At 42.5% G+C, this 20,601-nt stretch overlaps 1 protein-coding gene across 1 annotated transcript in view; it reads right to left on the bottom strand.

Moving 5' to 3' along the window:
- Positions 1–3,220: 3,220 nt before the first annotated feature.
- Positions 3,221–20,601, bottom strand: part of setbp1 (SET binding protein 1) — a 36,286-nt gene continuing 18,905 nt past the window's right edge. The window contains exons 3-7 of the mRNA XM_061729061.1: positions 16,339–16,757; positions 14,279–16,225; positions 13,951–14,158; positions 12,774–13,839; positions 3,221–7,960 (exon numbers count right to left, since the gene is read on the bottom strand). Coding sequence (XP_061585045.1) covers positions 7,458–7,960; positions 12,774–13,839; positions 13,951–14,158; positions 14,279–16,225; positions 16,339–16,757 — 4,143 coding nt within the window. The 3' untranslated portion in view covers positions 3,221–7,457. The remainder of the gene's footprint in view (positions 7,961–12,773; positions 13,840–13,950; positions 14,159–14,278; positions 16,226–16,338; positions 16,758–20,601) is intronic.

Genomic DNA, 20,601 nt, shown 5'->3' with positions numbered 1-20,601 from the left:
TTTCCGTTTAGTTAGCTGCACCCTGACTTCACAAATCAATTGGGAACGAACATTTAATAAGAAAAGTGGAGTTCAAGTTGAGGTTTGAAAGAAAAGAGAAAACTCTCAGTGAGAACTACTCTCAGGATTATTTGAAAGGCAAAGCAAAAACATCTTCTGCCATTTACAAGACCTTTTAAAGGATTAATCAGACACAGAGTGATGCCTTACTGTTCTACATAAATTGAAAAATATGGCCTTTATTGGGCATATTTTTAGTCATTATTAGAAAACCTTTTATTCTGATGAAATTGTACACTGGAGGGAAAGGAAAAAAGACAAAAAAGAAATTTGGATATTTCTTTACTACAAAATTCAGCATTTCAGAAGATCTAAACAAGATCTAAACAAGTTGAGGCAAAATGTTTTCTGTTGAAAAAAAAAATGGAGATAAAATGGAGAAGACCCCTCTCCAACTGCAAAGCATGGGGGTGGATTAGTCATGCTGTGGGCGTGTTCTGAAGCCATGCCCTGGGAGCATCTCATTGATAAAGGAAGAAAAAAAAGATTCAACTTCATACCAGTAGATCCTGGAAACCATATTAAAACATTGCCTGTTAAAACTGGACAGAGATAATTCCAAATGCACCTAAATAATCCACCACAAGCTGTCTGAATAACTTCATTCTGACATGAGTCACTGTCCACCACCATAGACTTTGAAACCTTTTGGACAGACTTTTTTAAAAAGCAGTTCATGCAAGATTGCCCAAAACCCCCATTGAGTTAGAGGTTGTTTGTGGGGAAAAGAAAAGAAGAAATAAAACATCAGGAAGTCATAGACTCATTGTCTGCCTTCATGTTAGTATACAGTTCAATGTGAAGGGGCTTCCCTGATAGCAAAATCTGAGTGAATCAACGTTGAAATATGGTTAGGCAGAAATATTGAATCCACCTTGAGGCCTGGCCGGCGACAAACAGCATAGACATTAGTATTAAAATTTGACCACAAAAAAACACTGATTCAATTACGTCTTTTCAATATTAGTTGGGCTAAAATTAGATGATTTCTTTTGCAGTTGATCCACCATCAATCGTCAACCTTAACCAAAAATCAACCTTTTTGACCATAATTCAACATTGAATTTTCATCTTTTGCTTTCTGGGTTTTTGGTAAACACTGACCATACAGGGTGCCGGCTTATTGACTTCAATTTGAAAGAATAAGAAAATCTTTAAATGCACTGCAATAACCATAGTCATTATGTCTTTATTCACAACATCTTGACACTTTCTACTGAACATTTTGCTGTTAAAACACAGATTTCTGAGACATTTTGCTGCAATGGTTCGGATGCTGTGCTTGTAATTCTGACACTTCTCACCATCTGTTATGATGAGTAACCATGAAAATGGGAAATCTGTGTTCAGATTAAGAACCTGAATCCAAATGTGTTGAAGAGGAGCTGCATATCAAGGAAGTTGATCGTGGGTAAATATGAGAGTAGGAACATTTCTAGGACTCCAAGCCTGCAGAGACAGAGACTATAAGCAGAGAAACTAGATTTAACAGTGTAAGGATTGCAGTGATTGTTACAAATACAAGGATTAAACCTGGACATGTCACTGTGAAGGAGTGTCTTTCTAACCCAGACATTAAACATCCTTATGCATTCATTGCAATCTCTACAAACTGAAATCCCCCTCTCCTTGCCACACGTTTTTATTTCCTCCCCAAACTTTTGAAGAACATAAGAATCTGCTTGTGAAATCAATAAACCAATCAGCACTCAATATGGCAGCAGTACCATCTGGATGTTTATGTATATTTATGTGTAGAGATCTTTTAGCTTTACAATAAGACATAGCCTACACATGGCAGTCTTCAAACAACCAGAGAACTAATCAGTACTTAACCTTTTCATTCTAGAAATGCCACCAAGTGCAAGAATAAGTGAGTGAATCATGCAACATTATTAGGTGCACGTACTGGCAGATTACCTAAACCCAAAATCTTACACCCCAAAACAAAGACGGTTACTGGAAGGTCCCCAAAGTTTTTTTTAACATTTTAAGTTTGTGGACAGTAAACTGAGCTACATATGCTACATTTCTATGCCCTATTCCCTTCTTCACTTCACTTCTTCACTTCTGCACACAATATTCAACTAAATTCTTTTAATGAATTTTCTGTGGATGCAGAACTCAAGTGGTCACTGAGAACTAATTCCACTAGGTATATGCTGTTATGGACTTGGGAATGCTGGAGCTTTGTGAAACTTTTTTTTAAATGTAATAACCTCATTCATGTCACTGCATAGGCATTTCATTGTCAGTCCTGTCAAAAGAGTACAAGCATCACCAGCCCTTATCACACCATTAATGAGGTTGTACAATTTTTATGAACTTTGTACCTTTTTTTGCCAGTTTTTGCCATGGAAAACAATGTCTTGGATATAAACTACATGTGATACTAAACCTGGTGAAAAAAAACTCCACGTATTGAACATTGGATTAATGATTCTCTTTTCCCTCTGGCTAAATAGTACATCCATCATGCAGCATGCATTTGCAGTGCTGTTTCATCATCATCCATCTCTTCTTCTCTTGTGCAGAGGGTGGAGAAAGGCCATGTGGGCTCATACACAGAGTGTTTTTGGATGCAGCCTCACTGCAGCTCTGACTTTCATCAAAAGGGGATTTTTTTTTTTTTTTTTTTTTTGCAGCACAACACCAGTGGTGCCAATAGTTCCTTCAGCATCACGAGATACACTGGAGCACATTTGGGCAGCTCACCCTGCAACCATGGTAACAGAAGAATTTTACTAGTTGGCAGCAGCCAATAGTGGGGCACTTCCCACTCATCTTCATCCAATAACAGAGGAGGCTGCAGCCCAGCCCACTGAGGAGTGACACTGATGGGCTTATGCACCCAGGATTTAAAGATGTAGGCTTGGCTAATGAACAAGTAGGAGAGTGAGAGTGTATAGGTATGCGTGTTTGAGTGAGTTTGGCCGGTGTATAATCTGATGAGAGGATTCCCTCTCTTTGGATGACAACATACAGACACACTATGGAGTAGCACTTGCTCACTGAGTTCATTAACATTCAGCACCAAGAGTATGCAAACACTCACACACATACACACGTGCAAATGTCAGAATACAGCCAGCAAGCTTTTAAAGGATCAAAATAATATCAATACAGTTTGGACCAGAAAGAAAGAAGATGTGCCATCATCAACTGTCAATAAAGTCATTTATTATTTCACACAATGGATAACATGAACAACTTCAACTGTAGTTCTTCTTAATAAGTGCTCAATGCTGCCAGCCAACAGAAGGGTAGCAAAAGAATGAGCCTTTCTTTTTGAGGAAAAAGGAATAAAAAAAAAATGAACCTACAAGATCATGAAAGATAAACATGACCAAAAGCATGCCAGCAGACATGAATATACATATATATATTACATGTATATATGTGCTTAAGACATATACCTGTATGCTGGCAGATGCAAATACAAAATATATGTGTACATTTACACATACATACTGTGAAGGATATATGCATATGCATGCGCATCTAGTATTTACTCTATATGTCAAATATTTTCAGTTTTAATATTCATACAATGTACAAAATGCCTCATGAATTAAAAAATTCAATACAAAAAGAAACATATCAAACAATGTACAAGTCTTGCTCCAAATTTAATTGAAATTCAACTTTCGGCTTGTCTAAAATATTTATGCATACAATCAAATTGAGCATGCAAATAAAGGAAACCCACTCTAGAAAAGGTTCAAATACACTATGTATACAAACTAAAATATGCCCACACTGTTAGAAGAGCTGACTTTGTGCTCTACAGAAATACATTTATTGGTTTTCTCAATGTGTCATCTGCACTTTCAGGTTTGAAAAACTTTTATAGCTTTGAATGGTAACATATGGTGTGAGGATGACTACATGTACAGTTATGAGGCTCTGCATCACATGACCCCTCACTCCAACACTGCATGCTACATAGGAAATGGGGGTGAACTAAATTTAGGTATCTCTCGTCCTAGTTGCTGTATCGAAGTGGTGAATGTGGAGTAATTGTACAGTAAAAGCACCACCGCCACAAATGTAAGATCAAACACTGTTGCGCTGCCCTTAGTGCTAGAAGCAAAGACACGGTAAAGGATGCTTACATCAGTGTTTAGTGGTACCCAGTGGTCCAGACTGGTTGCTTAGTATATATTACAACACCAGGGAGCATGAACCCTATTCACAACCACATCCCCTCTGCAGTCTCCATGTAGAGTGAAAGCTCTGGATTAGGACAATACTTGTCAGTGTTAGAAGGCACCGGAGCATTGGCTGGTAGGAGAGACAGAAAGGACAGACATTACCTGGGGCCTTTAACTCTAGCATCAGAGACAGCTGCCTGACCACAGTAGGGAGGAGTAAGCAGCCCACATGTCTACATCTCATCTTCACAACAGACTGCAGACCCACTGAAAGTTATCTAGCAAAGTAAGGTTAAGCACACTAATGTTAGGTCGAGAGTATTTTTGGCTATTTCCTCTGAAAACTCCCCTAGCACACAACCCTTTTGCTCACTCTGCACGCTACGGCACTGCCCCGACTGGCTGCAGGCGGAGTAGCTACGAGTAAGCTGGGATGGCTATTTTTGGTCGAGCAATCTACAATGGGGCTCCAAGAACTTTTATAATCGTAGTAAGGCAGATTACTTTTGTATCCTTTATATTTGATCAGGCTGGAATAAAGACCATCCTTGTACTTATTTGTAATTAACAAATTTGAAAATAAATTACGCTATAAATCTCTGCAGGCCTTCTTGGGTCTTAAACAGTCTTGATGGAGACATATGGTCTACTGTGGTTTTGGAAGAGTAAATACACCCAAGCATAGCTGTACCCAACTGGTATCCACGCAGGATGGACAAAAATAATAGTATTTACAACAAACACGTCAATACTTTAGTTTAACATCTGTTTAAGGCTGTACTGCATAGCGTGGCAGTAACTATAGTTTTTATGAAATGATAGTCACTTTCTGCACAACTTATTACAAATTATTACTGGTATTATTCACAATTCTTGTTACATGAATTTTATTTAGTAAATAAGACCACTTATTTCTCTTTGTTGACGGGTGGACCTAGAACAGAAATTCCTTTTAAGGTCATTGCCAGGTATGGCCTGATGCATAGCAAACAACAGTACATGAGAATGTGGTATCCATGACAACCGCCTCTGTTCCTCCTTTGCGAGGTATGTAGCCAATTGTGTGTCGTAAATAATTCGTTACATACTAGGCAGAGTAAGTGATCTTCAATTATACTTCTAAGAGAGTGAGTACAATAAATATCTCTGGATAAAAGCACATCTGACACAGTGGGCCTTTTTGTTTCCACTGCTGCTGCACAGCAGTATCTAGGTCAGTACATGATGTGTATTTAATACAGTAAGTCCGGCCCCTCTAGCTCTGTCGTGATGATATGGGTCAGAAAACTTGGAGGAAGCTGGGAGACAGACAAGCTCAGTGCCCGGTGACAGAGGATGCTGACAATGGAAGCTGTGAAGGGACACAGGCAGTGTCAGGGTTCTGATGACTAAGACACATGTGACATATGCACAATCATGGATATTTTGGGTCATTCTATGGGGCACTCTTTGCCACTTTCTATTTCTCAGATAAAATGTAATCGGTGAGAGAAAGAAACATAAGGCACAAGCTGAACTGCTGCAATTGAGAATCCCACCCAAAGAAAACACTGCCAAGAATAAACACTGATCCTTTGCTTATACACTGAAATACTGAACTTAGCAAATTCTAACCACAACCCAAAGTCACAGATACTGTAGAGAAAGTTTAACAAAAGCTTGACATATTGACACAAAATATCCTATATGGCTACATTCTACGGTGCACACAGGAATGCTTTTTAGTTGCTGTCAACATGGTGAAGAGTTTTTTAAGCTCTGATTTAGATACTTTAAATAATACATCCGTAACACTGAACACTGAGACTTTGGTTTCTAAATCTAAATATTGGATTCGTTTTCCAAAAATACTTCCAAGGATATGAGTTTTTTTTTTTTTAAAAGCATGTTAAGTAGAAAGAGATGGATTAGATCTTCTGAACACTGAATATGTCCTCTTCTGCTCAACTACCCAATTACCATTCAAACTCAGGCTTCCGTTTTACGCTTTTGGCTGCGCAGCCTGCATATACGAATTGATTAAAATAATGCATGCTCTTTGGAATGGTTACCCAAACCAGCAAATGCCAAAACATAAGGCTAGAATAAGCATGTAAGTGCTGCATTTGATTGATGCAAGTGAATGGTTTTTCATAGTGCATTAAACCAACTCTAAGGTTTTTACCAAAAACACACCTGACATCCCTCCCGTATCCAATGCCCCCTGGATATAAAGACAATAACAAGTGTATGAATGAATATATGTGGTTTTTCGGTCTTAAAACAAACTTGTCTTGAGTCACACCCATGTCTGTTTTTGGTTATAAAACAATACACACTTTCATTGTCTATGGTACAACAATTCTATTTAATATACTGTATGCCAGTACACACCCATGAGCTGGTTTTCCATTATACAAGGCAGGCAACCGTGGACTTTTTTTTTTCTATGTACAGTCTGGGAACGTCTTATCCACCATATTGCCTTTACCTCACTGTCCAGGTGAGGCCTGAGCAGGGTACTGGGAGTAAACTGGGGAAGCTCACGCAATAGGAGACATAAAACACTGGTGGAAGCAGATGCAGGGACAAAAGGAGATGGAGTTGAGTAGCAGACACCAGGGAAGGCTAAAAAAAAAAAGTTGGGGAAATGTGTCAAGCAGGGAGGGGGAGGTATCAGGAAATGTTGGTTACTTCTTTAAGAGGGCAGGGAAACTAGAGATGTAGGATGGAGGCAGAAACACAGAGAGGGCAAGGTGGCTTAATGATTGACATATTATCCTGTATGTCTTTGATGAGTTTGTTCAGAAAGGCAAAAATAAGCAGAGCTGCACAGTTTTATATTAACCATTACCCCTCCCCTTGCTGGTAAATATATGGCTAAAGCCACATTCAGATACAGTATTATAAAGTACCATACACATCACTGTATCAGATACATAAAGAATCACTTAAAATCCTACACTATCATAAGTACCACACATTTTTTATATCATCAGATTCAGTATCAAATAGTACCATATAGTGCCAGTGTAAATGAAGGTCCATTGAATCTTTGAAAGGCCCATGTCTGGTAGAGCGAAAACTCTCTCCTCCTTCTCCACCACTAACCCAGCGTTCCTCACAACAGATTAGGGTGGAGAAACACGCCAAAGTGCATCAAAGAGTCCCAAGATTAAGGGCACTGCATCAGATAGGCTTGAACCAGCACTGACTCCGTCAACTGCTCTCCGCTCAGTTCTGGAGTCGTACCCTCCTGCAACTCTATTGACTGGTAGGAGCCCATAATTCGTCCCTGCTGTGGCCACTGCCTCTGCGTTTCCCCTCTTTAGCCAGTGGAAGTACAGCCCGCGCTTGATGCACTACAGTCTCAATAGTTGCTGAGATGGAATCGTGATTGGAAAACTCCAGAGGCTTGGGAGCCAAGGTTGGCCTGAGGCTCTGCCTACCATGCAGGTTATCACATCTCTCCAGGACAGGCATCCTCAGAGTCTTCCCATCGCCTCTACTGGCCATTATGTCCAAACCATGACCATTAGGCCAATCTACCTTCCTAATGCTGGCCAGCTCTGATTCTTCTAAGGGTTGTTTTCGGGGTCGTCCAGGCCGTCTCTTGATGACATTATTTCCTGTTTTGGCTTGTCGCTGCAGGCGCTTGGCACGGAGGATCTTCTGCACATGATCAAAGTTCAAAGGATGCATCTTCCTAACATCTTTCTGAATCTGTTCCACCTCACGACGTTTATACCGCCGCTTACCGGGAACACCTGGGAATAGAAAAAAAGAGAGTAAGGTGAGATGTCAGTAGGTAAATAAATAGCAAAACAAGTCCTATGTAGATAAATGAATTTTACTGAAAGCATTAAGAGCAGGAGAGAGAGATCATGTCATTTAAATCATGGAGAATGTGTTTTTGTCTTTTTTTTTCATTTCGCTTCAAGAGCTTCCTGCTAATTTTGAGATATTCATGTAAGCTTTTCAAAGCCCAGCTGAGCCAGGAAAGCAGATCCTATCCTGTAATTGTCTACTAGAGAGCAGAGCAGAGAGGAGAGGAGAGGGGGGAAAAAGGAGATCCTATTCTACTAGCAGGAAACCCACAGAAATGTCTCCTTCAACTATTTGATATGTCGCCATACAATAACAACCCGGTGCATCTGGAGCACAGCCTGCCAGAAAGCCAAACACACTCTCACTCACAAGCCCACACTTTGTGTGATCCACAAAGTCACACAGATAAAAACACACGTGTGCATACACACACATGCCCAACATGCAGAAATAATGAATTCAGCAGTTCAGAATGGCTGAGCAGAAGAAACTGGAGCCTTATTGTTTCCTTCACACTGATGATCTGGGCAGTATGCCCTTTACATGCTGTTCTATCTCTCATTCCCCCTTTCGCCATCCCTGTTATTCTTTTTCCTCTCTACTTTTTATAGATGGCAATATGCTAGTCTCTCATTTGCAACTGGACTAGTAACACTGCTGTATTTAATTTCTCTCTGCATTTCAGAATCTGCTTCCTGATCTTGGTCTGTTTGTGTCACTCTTTTTGTTTCCCATCTCTGTCCCATTTCTGAGCCTCCTCCTACCCTCCTCCCTGTCTGGGCACTATTCCCAGGGCTCAGAGTGAGCAACAGCCAAAATGGAGGAAAAGCACAATCAGCCACTGATCCCCAAGTAGTGCACATACAACAGGATTGGTCTTTTTTTTCTTGAGCTTTTACTCATATTCCTAAATCCCTTAACCATCTTTTTTTTCTTTTGCTCTACAGTCCTGCTGTTAAGGAGTGGCAGGTTTCTACAGTGAATCAACACTTTATCTCAAGTCGTGATTCAATATTTCCATTCATCCATCCTTTAACTTCCGCTTATCCAAGATTGGGTCAAAGGTGCAGCACCCTGAGCAGAGAAGCCCTCCCAGCCAGTCAGGAAACATTTTTTTCTTTTTAAGATCCAAAGTACACTGATTTTAGCGCTGTGCTTTGGATCGTTAACATGCTGGAATATTTATTTTTTACCAAGTTTCTGCAGGCTGGAAGAAATCTTTTCAGCCTTTTTTCTGGTAAAACTACAGACACTCACAGCGCCACTTTTCATCAAAGCACCTTTTAATATTACGCATCCCCATAATACAAACTTCCTCCTCTATGCTTTATGCAGACAGGATTACAGTAATCCTGTTCAGGTTTATGCCAAACATAATAGACCATATCCAGGTCAAATAAATGTTTTTTAATTCCATCTGGAGAAAAAAATGTAATTAATTAATCTTGCACTTTTGTTTTGAACCCAAGCATGGACCCCATCCTTGGATGCTTATGTTATGCAGTGTACTTTGCAAAGTTGCTTTAACTGCACTTTCTTTCCAGTAACCCTTTATAACACCCTGTACCATTTGATAGGCATTTAACATCTCATGTTTAGAGCTGTTATGTGCAAATAGCATTCCCTGATTGCAAAATATGAGTGAATCGACTTTGAAATATGGATAAGCAGAAATATTTAATCCATGTTGAAGCCATGTTGAAGCCTGGCCGGCGGCAAATCGCATATGTTGATTCAACATTGACTACACATTGGCATTAAAACTCGACCACAAAACAACATTGATTCAATGACATCTTTTCAACATTGGTTGATTGGCTAGAATTAGATGATTCGTCGACCTTCACCAAAAATCAACCTTTTTGACCATAATTTAATATTGAATTAACATATTTTGCTATCTGGGTTGTCCATAGTGTCATTTTAGGAAGATTGCCAATTCAACTCTAATTACTGAATCTGTGTTTTAACTGGTTTTTACTTTGTCTTTTTCCACATTCAGCCCTCTTTATTAATTGTTTTCCCGGTAATTATCTTTCCTGTGGAGGCATATTGAAAGACATGCATATAAACAGAAGGGTCCACCAATGAGTTTATAACCATGCTCATCCAACTAAGCAAACTTGAAATCCAAGAAGTACTTTTTGTTAGTCTTCACTAGTTTAATAAACATATACGGTAGACATCTTTTATTTTTTCAATAAAATTAAAAAGTCTAAAATATCATATATGTTTTTGATTGTTCGTGAGAGCAAATACTCGGGAATACCGAATAACTAATAAATAATACCAAAAAAAGAGCTGATATGGTTTATAATCCTCTGACATTTAGCAGTATCACACATGAGTGTCCTCACATCTTTTGCATACCATAAAACCCAAGACAGCATCACACTATTGTTGCTCAAGAATTCACAACAGGCAGTGAAATTAGTTAATGCAGAAAGCACTAAGTAGCAGTGGTTTATGAGCTATACAAAAGCGAGCACACTCACGCACACACATACAGACCACAAAGTAGCAGAAATTTATGAGCTCCATACACGGAACATAAAACCGGTGACCTTCAGCAGTGTGAGGGGCCATAGAGTACTGAGGACCTGTTTCTATGTGGATAAGGAAGTCACATGTCCATTTATACAAGACCTGTGTCAGTACGGAGACAGGGTTTCTAACAGTTTAAAGTCATCCTTGGAAGATGCCTTTATACAAAGAAAAACTGGTTCTCTCTTCCCCAGCTATCGCTGCCTCTTTCCAGATGTCTTAGATGTTGATCACTATCTTCCAGTAAATGTTTTCTTCCTCTTCCCATTTGTTGCTGTGTCACATGTGTGCATGTTGTCCATGTATCCCTCTCTTTTTCTATTCTTACTTTCTTTCTCCAATTTAAATGAAAGGTGTAATTGACAGTTGCCTTTGCTGCTCTTCCAACCCTTTCCCATACAAGGTAAGGAGTACCGGTAAATGTTTTACTTATCCGGTTTGAAGGTCAAACTATAGAATGTGTTGTCTACATATATTAAAGAAATATTATTGACATTGAGTTAATAAATGATGACTTGCTTTTCATTAAAAGTCCAATGTCAGAAAATACAATCAGACCTGGTTAGTAGAGAAACAAACATAAAGCATAAGAAATGAAGATTAATATTAACAACCTCACATGTGCATCCTCAGATAATATGAATGTGGAATCTGTATCAGGTTGGGGATCCAGATCTATTTATCAATGTGCTTATATGCCTGCATGTGCGAACATGCACGTCGAGCATTCACATGCGCACGCGCCTCCGTTTTAATTGGACTAAAGCTGTGAAGTGAAGCAGTAAGTCATGCTCGAGAAGGAGCTGGGGGTTTGGGGAATAGAGAACGCAGTCGGCAAGTGAGGGGGTGGGGAGACAAGGGGAAAAACAGAGAGGAGAAGCGAAATGGGGAAGAAACAGGTAGAGGAACAGGGTAAAACCTGTGTATGCGTGTAATAACTTTGGATAAGAGGTAAAAGAGGAAAGCAAGGGCAAAAACTGCAGTAGCAGCAAAATGGAAAGGGAAAGATGTGCAGGGCAGAAGAGGTACTATAACAATAATCTGGATGCAGTGGGGGTGGGTGGGTTGTGTATATGAGTCATCCGTCCTAGATCCCCTGGGGTGGGGGGTGTATTCTAACCAAGCCCCTGGCTTCTCCTCCCCACCACTGGACTAGGCCCCAGTCATTAAACCCCTGGCTGCCAGCCAGCTCTTTTAACACAGGCAAGAGCCTTTTACGGCATGTCTGTAGAAAATAAATCACACTGTGTGAATAATATATCTCTGGCAAAGGCATTGGCAACAGAGAAGGAAGGGAGGGAGGGTGGAGAGGAAGGAGAGATTGGTGAATTATAGCTGTTTCCATCCATGCATTACATTCTCTTTATCCCCGGCCAGATGTGCTCAAAGAAAGCCGAATACAGAATGTACCAAATTACACAATTCTCTGGTAGTGAGAATGTTCGACTTAACCTGCCTCTTTGTCCGCTGTAAGTTCTGATAGTGATGTGCATACCATGTTTATGAATAGCAATCATCTTGACACATGCTCGACAACTATATTTAGAATGGGGAATACCTATCAACTCTGACTAAATAAACTACTGCCACCAGATACCAAAAGTCCATCATCACTGAGCTGGTAATGAATGAGTTTATAATCAATTATATCTGCAAACATGCTCCCAATCTGGACGTGTTAACAATCCTATAACCTTGGCAGGTTAAAACTATAAAATACTGACTTGTAACAGCACGAGTGAGTATCTATTTGAGATAGTACAGCACATTGTGTTTTGTTATACCATGAAGACATGCATTGTTCCTTAACATCAGTGAGCCAGCAATGGACGCACATGCAGGAACTCTCTTTTATACACTGACATAAGTTGTGGTCACTTAGGTGACCAGAGATCTACGCTATAAAACTGTCTCAATCACTGACACAATATAGTAAAAACACTTTCTGCTTATGCTTCAAATCATATTTCCACAGCAGACTCATGGGTGTGTCTATTGAAAGGTATACACAGGAGACATAACCAGAAGCGAACAAGTAAAGCAAAGGCAGCAAAGTAAGACAGGCATTTTACAGTGTAACTCTTGTCAAAATTAAATAAATTGAAAAATATTGCTGGTTTTCAATCATGATAGAGAGGCTGAGCATACACAGGAATGTGGGCAAATATATGGTATGTGTAAAAAACAATATCTGTGAGTGGTCCTTACCGGTGAGGGGTGGACTGGAACACGTGTTCAACTGTCCCGGCTCCTGTCTGGCCATTTGGAATGACATTATGCCCTGATTTCCAAACACAGTGAGCCTCGTCCTCCTGCTTTTCCCAACACGCTCATCCTCTCTTAACCCCGAAAAGAGGTCAGAAGCTGACTCTGAACGCTGCGATTGGCTGCTGAAGCTGTTCATGAAACTCTTTCCTGGCTGTGTAGTCTGACGGGAGTGAAACTGACTATCAGAAAGTGAATGTGTGGACAGCTGGTCTGACTCAAAAATCCCTAGGCTGGATCCCAAGTTTGAGACTCTACCATTGCCCCTCTGCTTCTCCAGATGCTTTGAAGAACCCTGACTGGCCAAGTCCCTCCTCTCGCTGAGCAAACTGAGGCGACCATTGGTCTTTGCTCCACTGAAAAGTCCACCCAATTCCTGTCGGTCTCGTGGCGAAAGGAGGGATTCATCCTTGTGCTTATGTTTATGCTTGTGCTTCCTCTTATGAAGACGGACCCCTGCAAGACCACCCGCACTGCCACTGCTCAGGGATCCTAGACCCTCTGGTCTTACAGTAGGGCTCTGGAGTTGACCGCTTGTGCTGCGTAGCTTGGTCCCTGCCTGCAGTTTTGAGAGTCCACTGGAATGGAAAGCTTTAGGAGGAGGGACAGCAGGCCTCATGAAAGGAGATGGGGGAGCAGGTCCAAACGAATGGTGGGGCAGGTAAAATTGGGGAGTGGGGGGAAAGTAGCCCAGACTCAGAGGAGGTGCATAAGGCATCGCATACGGTGCTGCATAGTAATTTCCTCCTCCCAGCGGATAACCATATCCTTGAACAAAAGGCAGTTTGGATGTGATTGGCTCGCTGGCTTTGGCTGGACGACCACGTCTCCTCTTGGCCTTAAGATCAGCACTCCTGCGCAGGTATGAGCTGGGGTCACAGGGGTATGGGTCGTAGCTAATTGGGTAGTAATGATGGAAGTTGAGGCGAAAAATGGAAGGATATGGATGCTGGGGGTAGCAGGTGTATCGTCTGTGAGACACTCGTAGCTGCTGGAGCTTTAACACAACCTGGAGATACAATGAAACAAGGAAACATTAAGTAAAACACTAAGCTAAGTGGATGCACATGAAAACGCTTGGACGAAGATGATACACATTAATTATCATATTGTATCTAACCTCCTCCAATTCAGAGAGGAAGTGAAGATGATCTCGGCTCTGTAGGCACTTCCTCTTCCTTCGATGATGTTTTTGCTTCTTTTCCTGCTGCGACAGAAAGCTGTCAACAAAAATAGCTTGACGTTCACCACGTGTTCTACTGCCCCGGTTAGATGCATCCAAAGCTGCAGCCTCCACCGACTCGAACCCACACAGATCAAATGAGTACCTGTATGAGCATAATGGAAGATCACATTGAAAATATTACACTTACAAACATATACCAGTATATTAGATAAACTATGAATGTCCAAGATGGTCAAAGAAATATTAAAGCTGTGTTACGCACCTGCAACGAGAGGCATGACCCTTCTCAGTTTGATCTGAGGTGCTGTTGTTATCAGTCCCAATACCACTGTCACTGGGAATGGTCTCCTCACTGTGGGACTCACTGATGGGGGACAGAGTCACCTCCTTCACTGATGCTCCCTCTGACAGGTGAGAGGGTGAATTGGCCAGAAGGCGAGGAGGAGAAAGCTTCCAACCCCCTGAGAGAAAGGTCCTGCCTGGTGGTTTGGATGGCAGGGCTGAGATGGGTTGCAAACTGGGCATGGTTGCCTCTGAGCTGCTGGCTCTTAGGGATATAGCACTAGAACTGGGAGATGAGGTGGTAGAAGGCACTGCAGGGCTCTCGTAAAGACTGGACGTTGAGATAGACTTTGGTGGCTTGTCCCTAGTGGTTTTGGGAGGGATGGAGGTTTGGGTTTCTGATCGGGGTTTTCGCCCTCTCTTCTTCCCTATATAGATGGTTCCTCTCTTGCTGACGTTTATCTGTTTTCCCAGTCGAGCCTCAATGGTGGATGCCATAGCACTCATAGTTGAGTTAACAGGAGCGGAGGATGACTTTAGAGCCAAAGTGCCATTCTGACTGGATCCAGAAAGGATCTCATTGAGAATACTCTGCATTTTCCCAAGCTTCATCTTATGCACTGGTTTGGAATGGCCCCTGGCACGCTTTAGTTTGAGACTGTTAGAACTTGCGTTGGATGTTGTAGAGGCCATTTGTACCAGTGTGTTTAGTGTATATGTCTTTCTCCTACGGTTGAGCCCTGCCGGGGTTTCCTGTGAAAGTGGACTTGGAGGTGAAGTGGATGTGCCCTCATGGATGGTCTCAACAGTAAGAAGCGGCTGTTTTTTGGGGCGTCCTCGTTTCCTCTTAATAGGAGCATGGACAGTTAGGCTGTCAGTGTTGGTGTAGAGTGGGCTTGAGGGGGTGATCGGGAAAGCAGAGGGTGGATCTGCTACGGTTAAGGGGCTACCCAGGTTGTCTTTCTGGGGTGACGTGAGACTTGCATGGCTTTTAGCTTTCAGATAGGACCATCTATCATTGGCCTTCTTGGTTAGCCTGGAACTGACTGCAGAAGTGATGCTGAGGCTAAGATTTGGACTCAGGTCTGAACTGGACCTAGGGCTTGGGCTAGGGCTAATATTAGCCCTGGGTTTAGGGCTAGGGACAGGACTGACACTAACCCGAGAGTTTGGGCTAGGGTTTGGGCTAAGGAGTCTTGGGGCTGCACTAATATGAGCTTTGCCAATGTGATTGTAATTAGGCTCTCTGAGCTTAAGGTTATCTGAACCACTCTTAGGACGACCCACAGGGTTCTTTTTCACTCTATTTACACTCAGATTGGACTCCTGGTCTGGCCCACTTGTAACAGTCTCTCCTCTTTCCCCCTTCTCAATCCTATCTCCTTTTTCTCTTTTATCAGCTTTCTCCCCCCTGTCACCTTTGTCTATCCTCTCTCTATTGCCATCGCTCTGACTTGTGAGATGAGAATCAGGTTTAGGAGCCTCTATCTTATGTGCTACTTTGGGTTCTGGGGGGCCGCTCTGGGCCTTGTCTGTAGTATCCAGGGGCCTTTGCTGTGAATGCTCCTGTACAGAAAATGACTCATCAAAAGAAGGCCTCCTCCTCCTCTTTCTTCCTTTGACTTCCTCTGCCAGTATGGGCATCCCTCTGTCTTCCTCGTCTCCTCTCCTTCCAGTGATTGTTTGCTCTCTTTCCTCTTTTCTCCTTTCTTCTCTTTCTTCATGGAAGTGCTCTGCCATGTCCTCTTGTGTGTACTTCTGCCTTTCATCTGAAATGCATGGGCTCTCCGATCCCCTCTCTGGCTGCCTTCCCCAATGAGTATCAACACTGTGGGGATTACAGAGCATCCTCTGAGAGTCCTTCCTGCCATACTTCCTCTTGATGTTCCCAAAGAGCTGTTCACTGACCTCTTGCAAACCTTTCCCCCTGGGGAGATACATAAAAAGAGATTATAATGATGAGGAGAATAAACGGATAAAGAATGATAACTATATCAAGCATACTAGACAGTCATTTCCAGTATTACCAGAAAACTATACCTGCTCAGGGAGGTGAGGTTGAGAATACTGGCATCTGTAACCACTGGGAGCTGTAGGTCTGGAGTCAGGGATCTCTGAGGTGAAGGACTCTGCGTTGTCTGTGAGAAAGGTTGTGCTGAATCAAGCAGACCACCTCTACCGGCTCCTGCCAAATCTCTGGCTGGCTCAGAGTCTGCAGGATGGGCTAGGGATGAAGAAGGTGCTGTCGAAGTGATCCAATCTGGACTGATTTGGTGTTGGTGTGCGTGAGTTTGTTGGAATTTTTGTGTGAGGGTGTGCTGTGTTTGCTGTGTCTGTGAGAGTGTGGGTGCAGGGGGAAGGGAGCTGCGAAGCTGGTGTTTGGGCAGACTGTGATCTCCCAGTAGTTGTAGAAGGCCTCCCTCTCTCTGCTCAGGCATTCTGAACTGGCGCTCATATGTCTGGGGACAACAGAAATGAGAATCATAGACTGGTTACTACATACTTACTGCAATTACATAACAGCTTTATATAGCTACAGGGGCAAACAAATGATATGATAATGATAGTTTGATGAGACAACTATGACTACTCTGTTTCCTGTTTTTATATCTTCAGAATGTCCGCACAGAGATAATACATATGTAGATAAACAGCAAGTTTAGCACACATTTTCATTTTGTCAGCTCATATTAAATCAGTGAACTGTTATGCTCTGATGACATTCATCTCTTTTCACAGCAGAACTGAAGATTTTAATATATCTTTTGTGCATGAGCAAACAGTGTGCAACAAAACAAAAGGCTTGTTTACAGAGCAATTCAATTCCTGTGGCAAGGATGGCGCATGCTGTGAGAGTCGGGAGGGGGGGTATTTGAATACACACAGTATTATGCACACAACCTTAACTCAGCCACTGCCATGCCCTTGATGTAGAATTATTTTCTATAGCCTCTTTTTTGCTTTTACGGTAAAACAAATGACATGGTACAATTTCTCCAGGATTCTCTCCAGTTAAGAGCTGTAAATATCAAGTAATCTTTTGCAAAGTACCCTTCTTTTTTTTTTACAGCTGTCTGTGAACAACTGCAAGCAGAGGCTACTGTATATATGCTGAATTTGACAAAATTCCCCTGCTTAATGTATCAGTACTCCATAACCAGTGTTCCGCTGGAAGATGAGAAATAGAGCAGCGGATGGCCTTTGTGGTTCAGCATGTTATTAACAGACTCAGATAGATGCAACAAGACACTGTTCTGCTGTGCTGCAAAGAGATGTGTCCTAACCACAGGCCTGTCTTTAACCATGTACACAGTACATGCAAGTGCACTCATGCACACGCTCACACTTGTGTAGAAAGAAATTACAAAATAACTTTTAAAAATCCCAAAGCACAAATTGTCAATGTACAGACCACATTTTATACCTCTCATTTTGCTATTGCCCCATTCAGCCTTGGTCTTCTCTATCCCTCGCTATCACTCTATTTATTGTCAAGTAGAGACAGTTGTTTCCACGCTCATTGCAGAAGCTCTTTATTGACTAGGAACAAGCCGCATAAACTCACAGGCTCAAAAAAACACACGTGAGCCCTGAGAAGTGTTCAGCACATGGATGAAAACACACACCGTGCACATGGAAGCAAACACTGAGCTGGGTAAATGATTGACAAAGCCAGCAAATGCATTTATGTAAATGCACATGCGCTCCCACTCTCTCTCCATCTCTTAAACACAAAGCTATGGTGTCTTCTCAGTTATGAGTTGCACGCGTGTGTGCTTGTGTCCATGGTGACACAAGAGAAGAAACATGGTGAATCCACAGAGGGATAAGATGACAGACACCTGATACACATTTGCTTTCTCATTTAACCTGTCCTAGAATACCTGCTGTTTCAGGTCAAAGGCCCACAGAAGACAGAGACAGACAGGGCAATGAGAGGTTGGGACGGGGAGGGGGTGTTAAGGTGAGACAGGCTGACATACAGTACATGCCTGCACACATGCTTACTACACACTTAAAAAAAAAACACACATCCTCCCCACTGACCACAAAGCAACTTCAGACTGATGATAGAGAAAAGGAGTCAGTGACACCTTTCTTAACAGACAGGAGCATAAGGAAGAAAGAGAAAAAAACACAACCTCCCCATTTCCAATCGAGGCCGGGTTATACTGGCAGCAGGTAAGCTTTTTGTTTTTAGTTTCTACTACCTTCCTCACCCCTCCTTTAATGCATGACTCATGACTCTCAGTGAAAATGCGCACGCTGCCTGATATTCACAGAGGTGGATGTCAATAGTGCTCGCAAAGACTAAGCGACTCGTGTCTGTGTTTTAATCTCTATTTTGAGAACCACTTTTTGCCTGCGTTGCACGTTTTGCATTATTTAACAGTTATGGAAGCCTTTACCATGATAAAAAATATCGTTTTTCACAAGTCTGTACGGCTACACAAAAGCTATAGAAAAACACTGATGCCCAAGTCCAATTGGTTCTGATCTATCTTGGTTGTTTTCACACTTCTTGTGTTTTGAGTCTCCTTGTGCTGCTGCTGGTCTGCAGCAGGGGGCAGCGGTCAGGAAATAAGCACAAGCATGGACTCTGACCTTTATGCAGCACACAAGCACCAGACCTGTGAGACATCAACCTTTCCCACACAATCCTTCATCTACAAGTCCCAACCAACTGAAAAAAAAGATAAGGATAAACATCACTAACAATGCATGTTTAGTCCTCAACTCATCTCATGCACTCTTGACGCTGTGAAAGCTGTGCCTGAGAGTGCTAGCTTCACTGTTTTTTTTAGGGTGTCTTCCTTTGGTTCAGTAACACTGCATGGACCCAGTCACATAAAGATCCCACACCTGAATGCAGGCAGATATAAAGCCGCGCATTCCTTTCGAGTTGTGATATAACCATCTGATAACGTCAGAGCACAGCAGCAGAGGAGGTCATGGATAATATGTGACTAAGTGCTGCAATCACCCAACTGAAAGGCACTTTGCAAATGAGTCAGCATATATTTACTGACAAATATATGTATGTGTGTGTTTGAACGCATCACACAAGCAGGCTGCTGTAAATCAAGGTCTCGATGTAAAATATTGCACTTGTTTTTCTTTCATTTTGACATGAGGAGAGGTGGCGAGTTAACTTCTTTCTCACACACTCATATACACGTAGACACAGCACCCTGGCTAAAACCATTATACTGGGAAAGAACACCCTAAACAGGCACACCCAAATCTCACAATCCACCACACTAGTACACACGTACGCCAGAGCAAGCACATATACACAAACTCCATGCCCAGACGCACACAAACATGCTGCCCTTCAAATAGTTTTTCGCAGCCTTTTATTTGGCTGCACGCCCAGTGGTTAGAGTGTTTCATTTTTCCCTGTGTATGGAACTGGGCAGCTGTCCAGACAGACACACAAAGAGAAAGAGAGAGGGAGGAAGGGCTGTTGGGGTGGTGGTGGTGGGGGGGGGGGGGGGGGTTACTAAAAGAATGAAAACTGCAGAGAGGGAGGGAAGAAGTGGAACGGCAGAAAGGGAAAAAAATACAAGATGAGAGGTGCCTAGACTCGTTTACAGCTAGTTCCCTCCTAAACCTTATGATTGATCTGATCCTGTCTTTTTCCTCTCACTCTCACCTTGTCAAACCCTGTCTTGTAGTTTTGACACCAGTCTTGTCCTGCCCCCCCCCCCCCTCCCCCCCCCCCACACACACACACCACCACCACTGCTGCCCCTGTGGCCTTATGCACTACCACCCCCCGACACTCCCTCATCCTTTTCTTCTTCTTTTCTCTTTTTTTTGAAACTGACCATTCTCCTCCTGTGGGAACAACCACAACACCCCCACCCCACTACCACCACCATGCTGCTTCTGTCCAGCTCCATTCAGTGCGCTACGTCCCTGTGATCTGAGTTTTTGACAGCGCTGCACACACACACACACACACACACACACACACACACACACACACACACACACACACACACACACACACACACACACACACACACACACGCACACAATCAGACACACATGCACACATAGACTCAGACTCACACACAGCTCCTCTGCAAACAAACACCATGAATACTAACAGGGCTTTGTGTCCACTGCACTTACAACGGGCTAGGAAGAGGAGGGTGGGTGTGAGGATGGGGGGGTGAGGGTGGGAGAGGGATCATAGAGAAAAGGAGGGAAAAGCGATGGAGGAGAAAAGAGGAGCTGTGGCACTGTGTTGATCTTGTAGCCACTCTCACATACCCCCACCACCCCCCCAACCCC

Source organism: Cololabis saira, chromosome 9 (assembly GCF_033807715.1).
Source record: "Cololabis saira isolate AMF1-May2022 chromosome 9, fColSai1.1, whole genome shotgun sequence".
NCBI lineage: Eukaryota > Metazoa > Chordata > Actinopteri > Beloniformes > Belonidae > Cololabis > Cololabis saira.
This window is presented reverse-complemented; position numbering and strand designations above follow the sequence as displayed.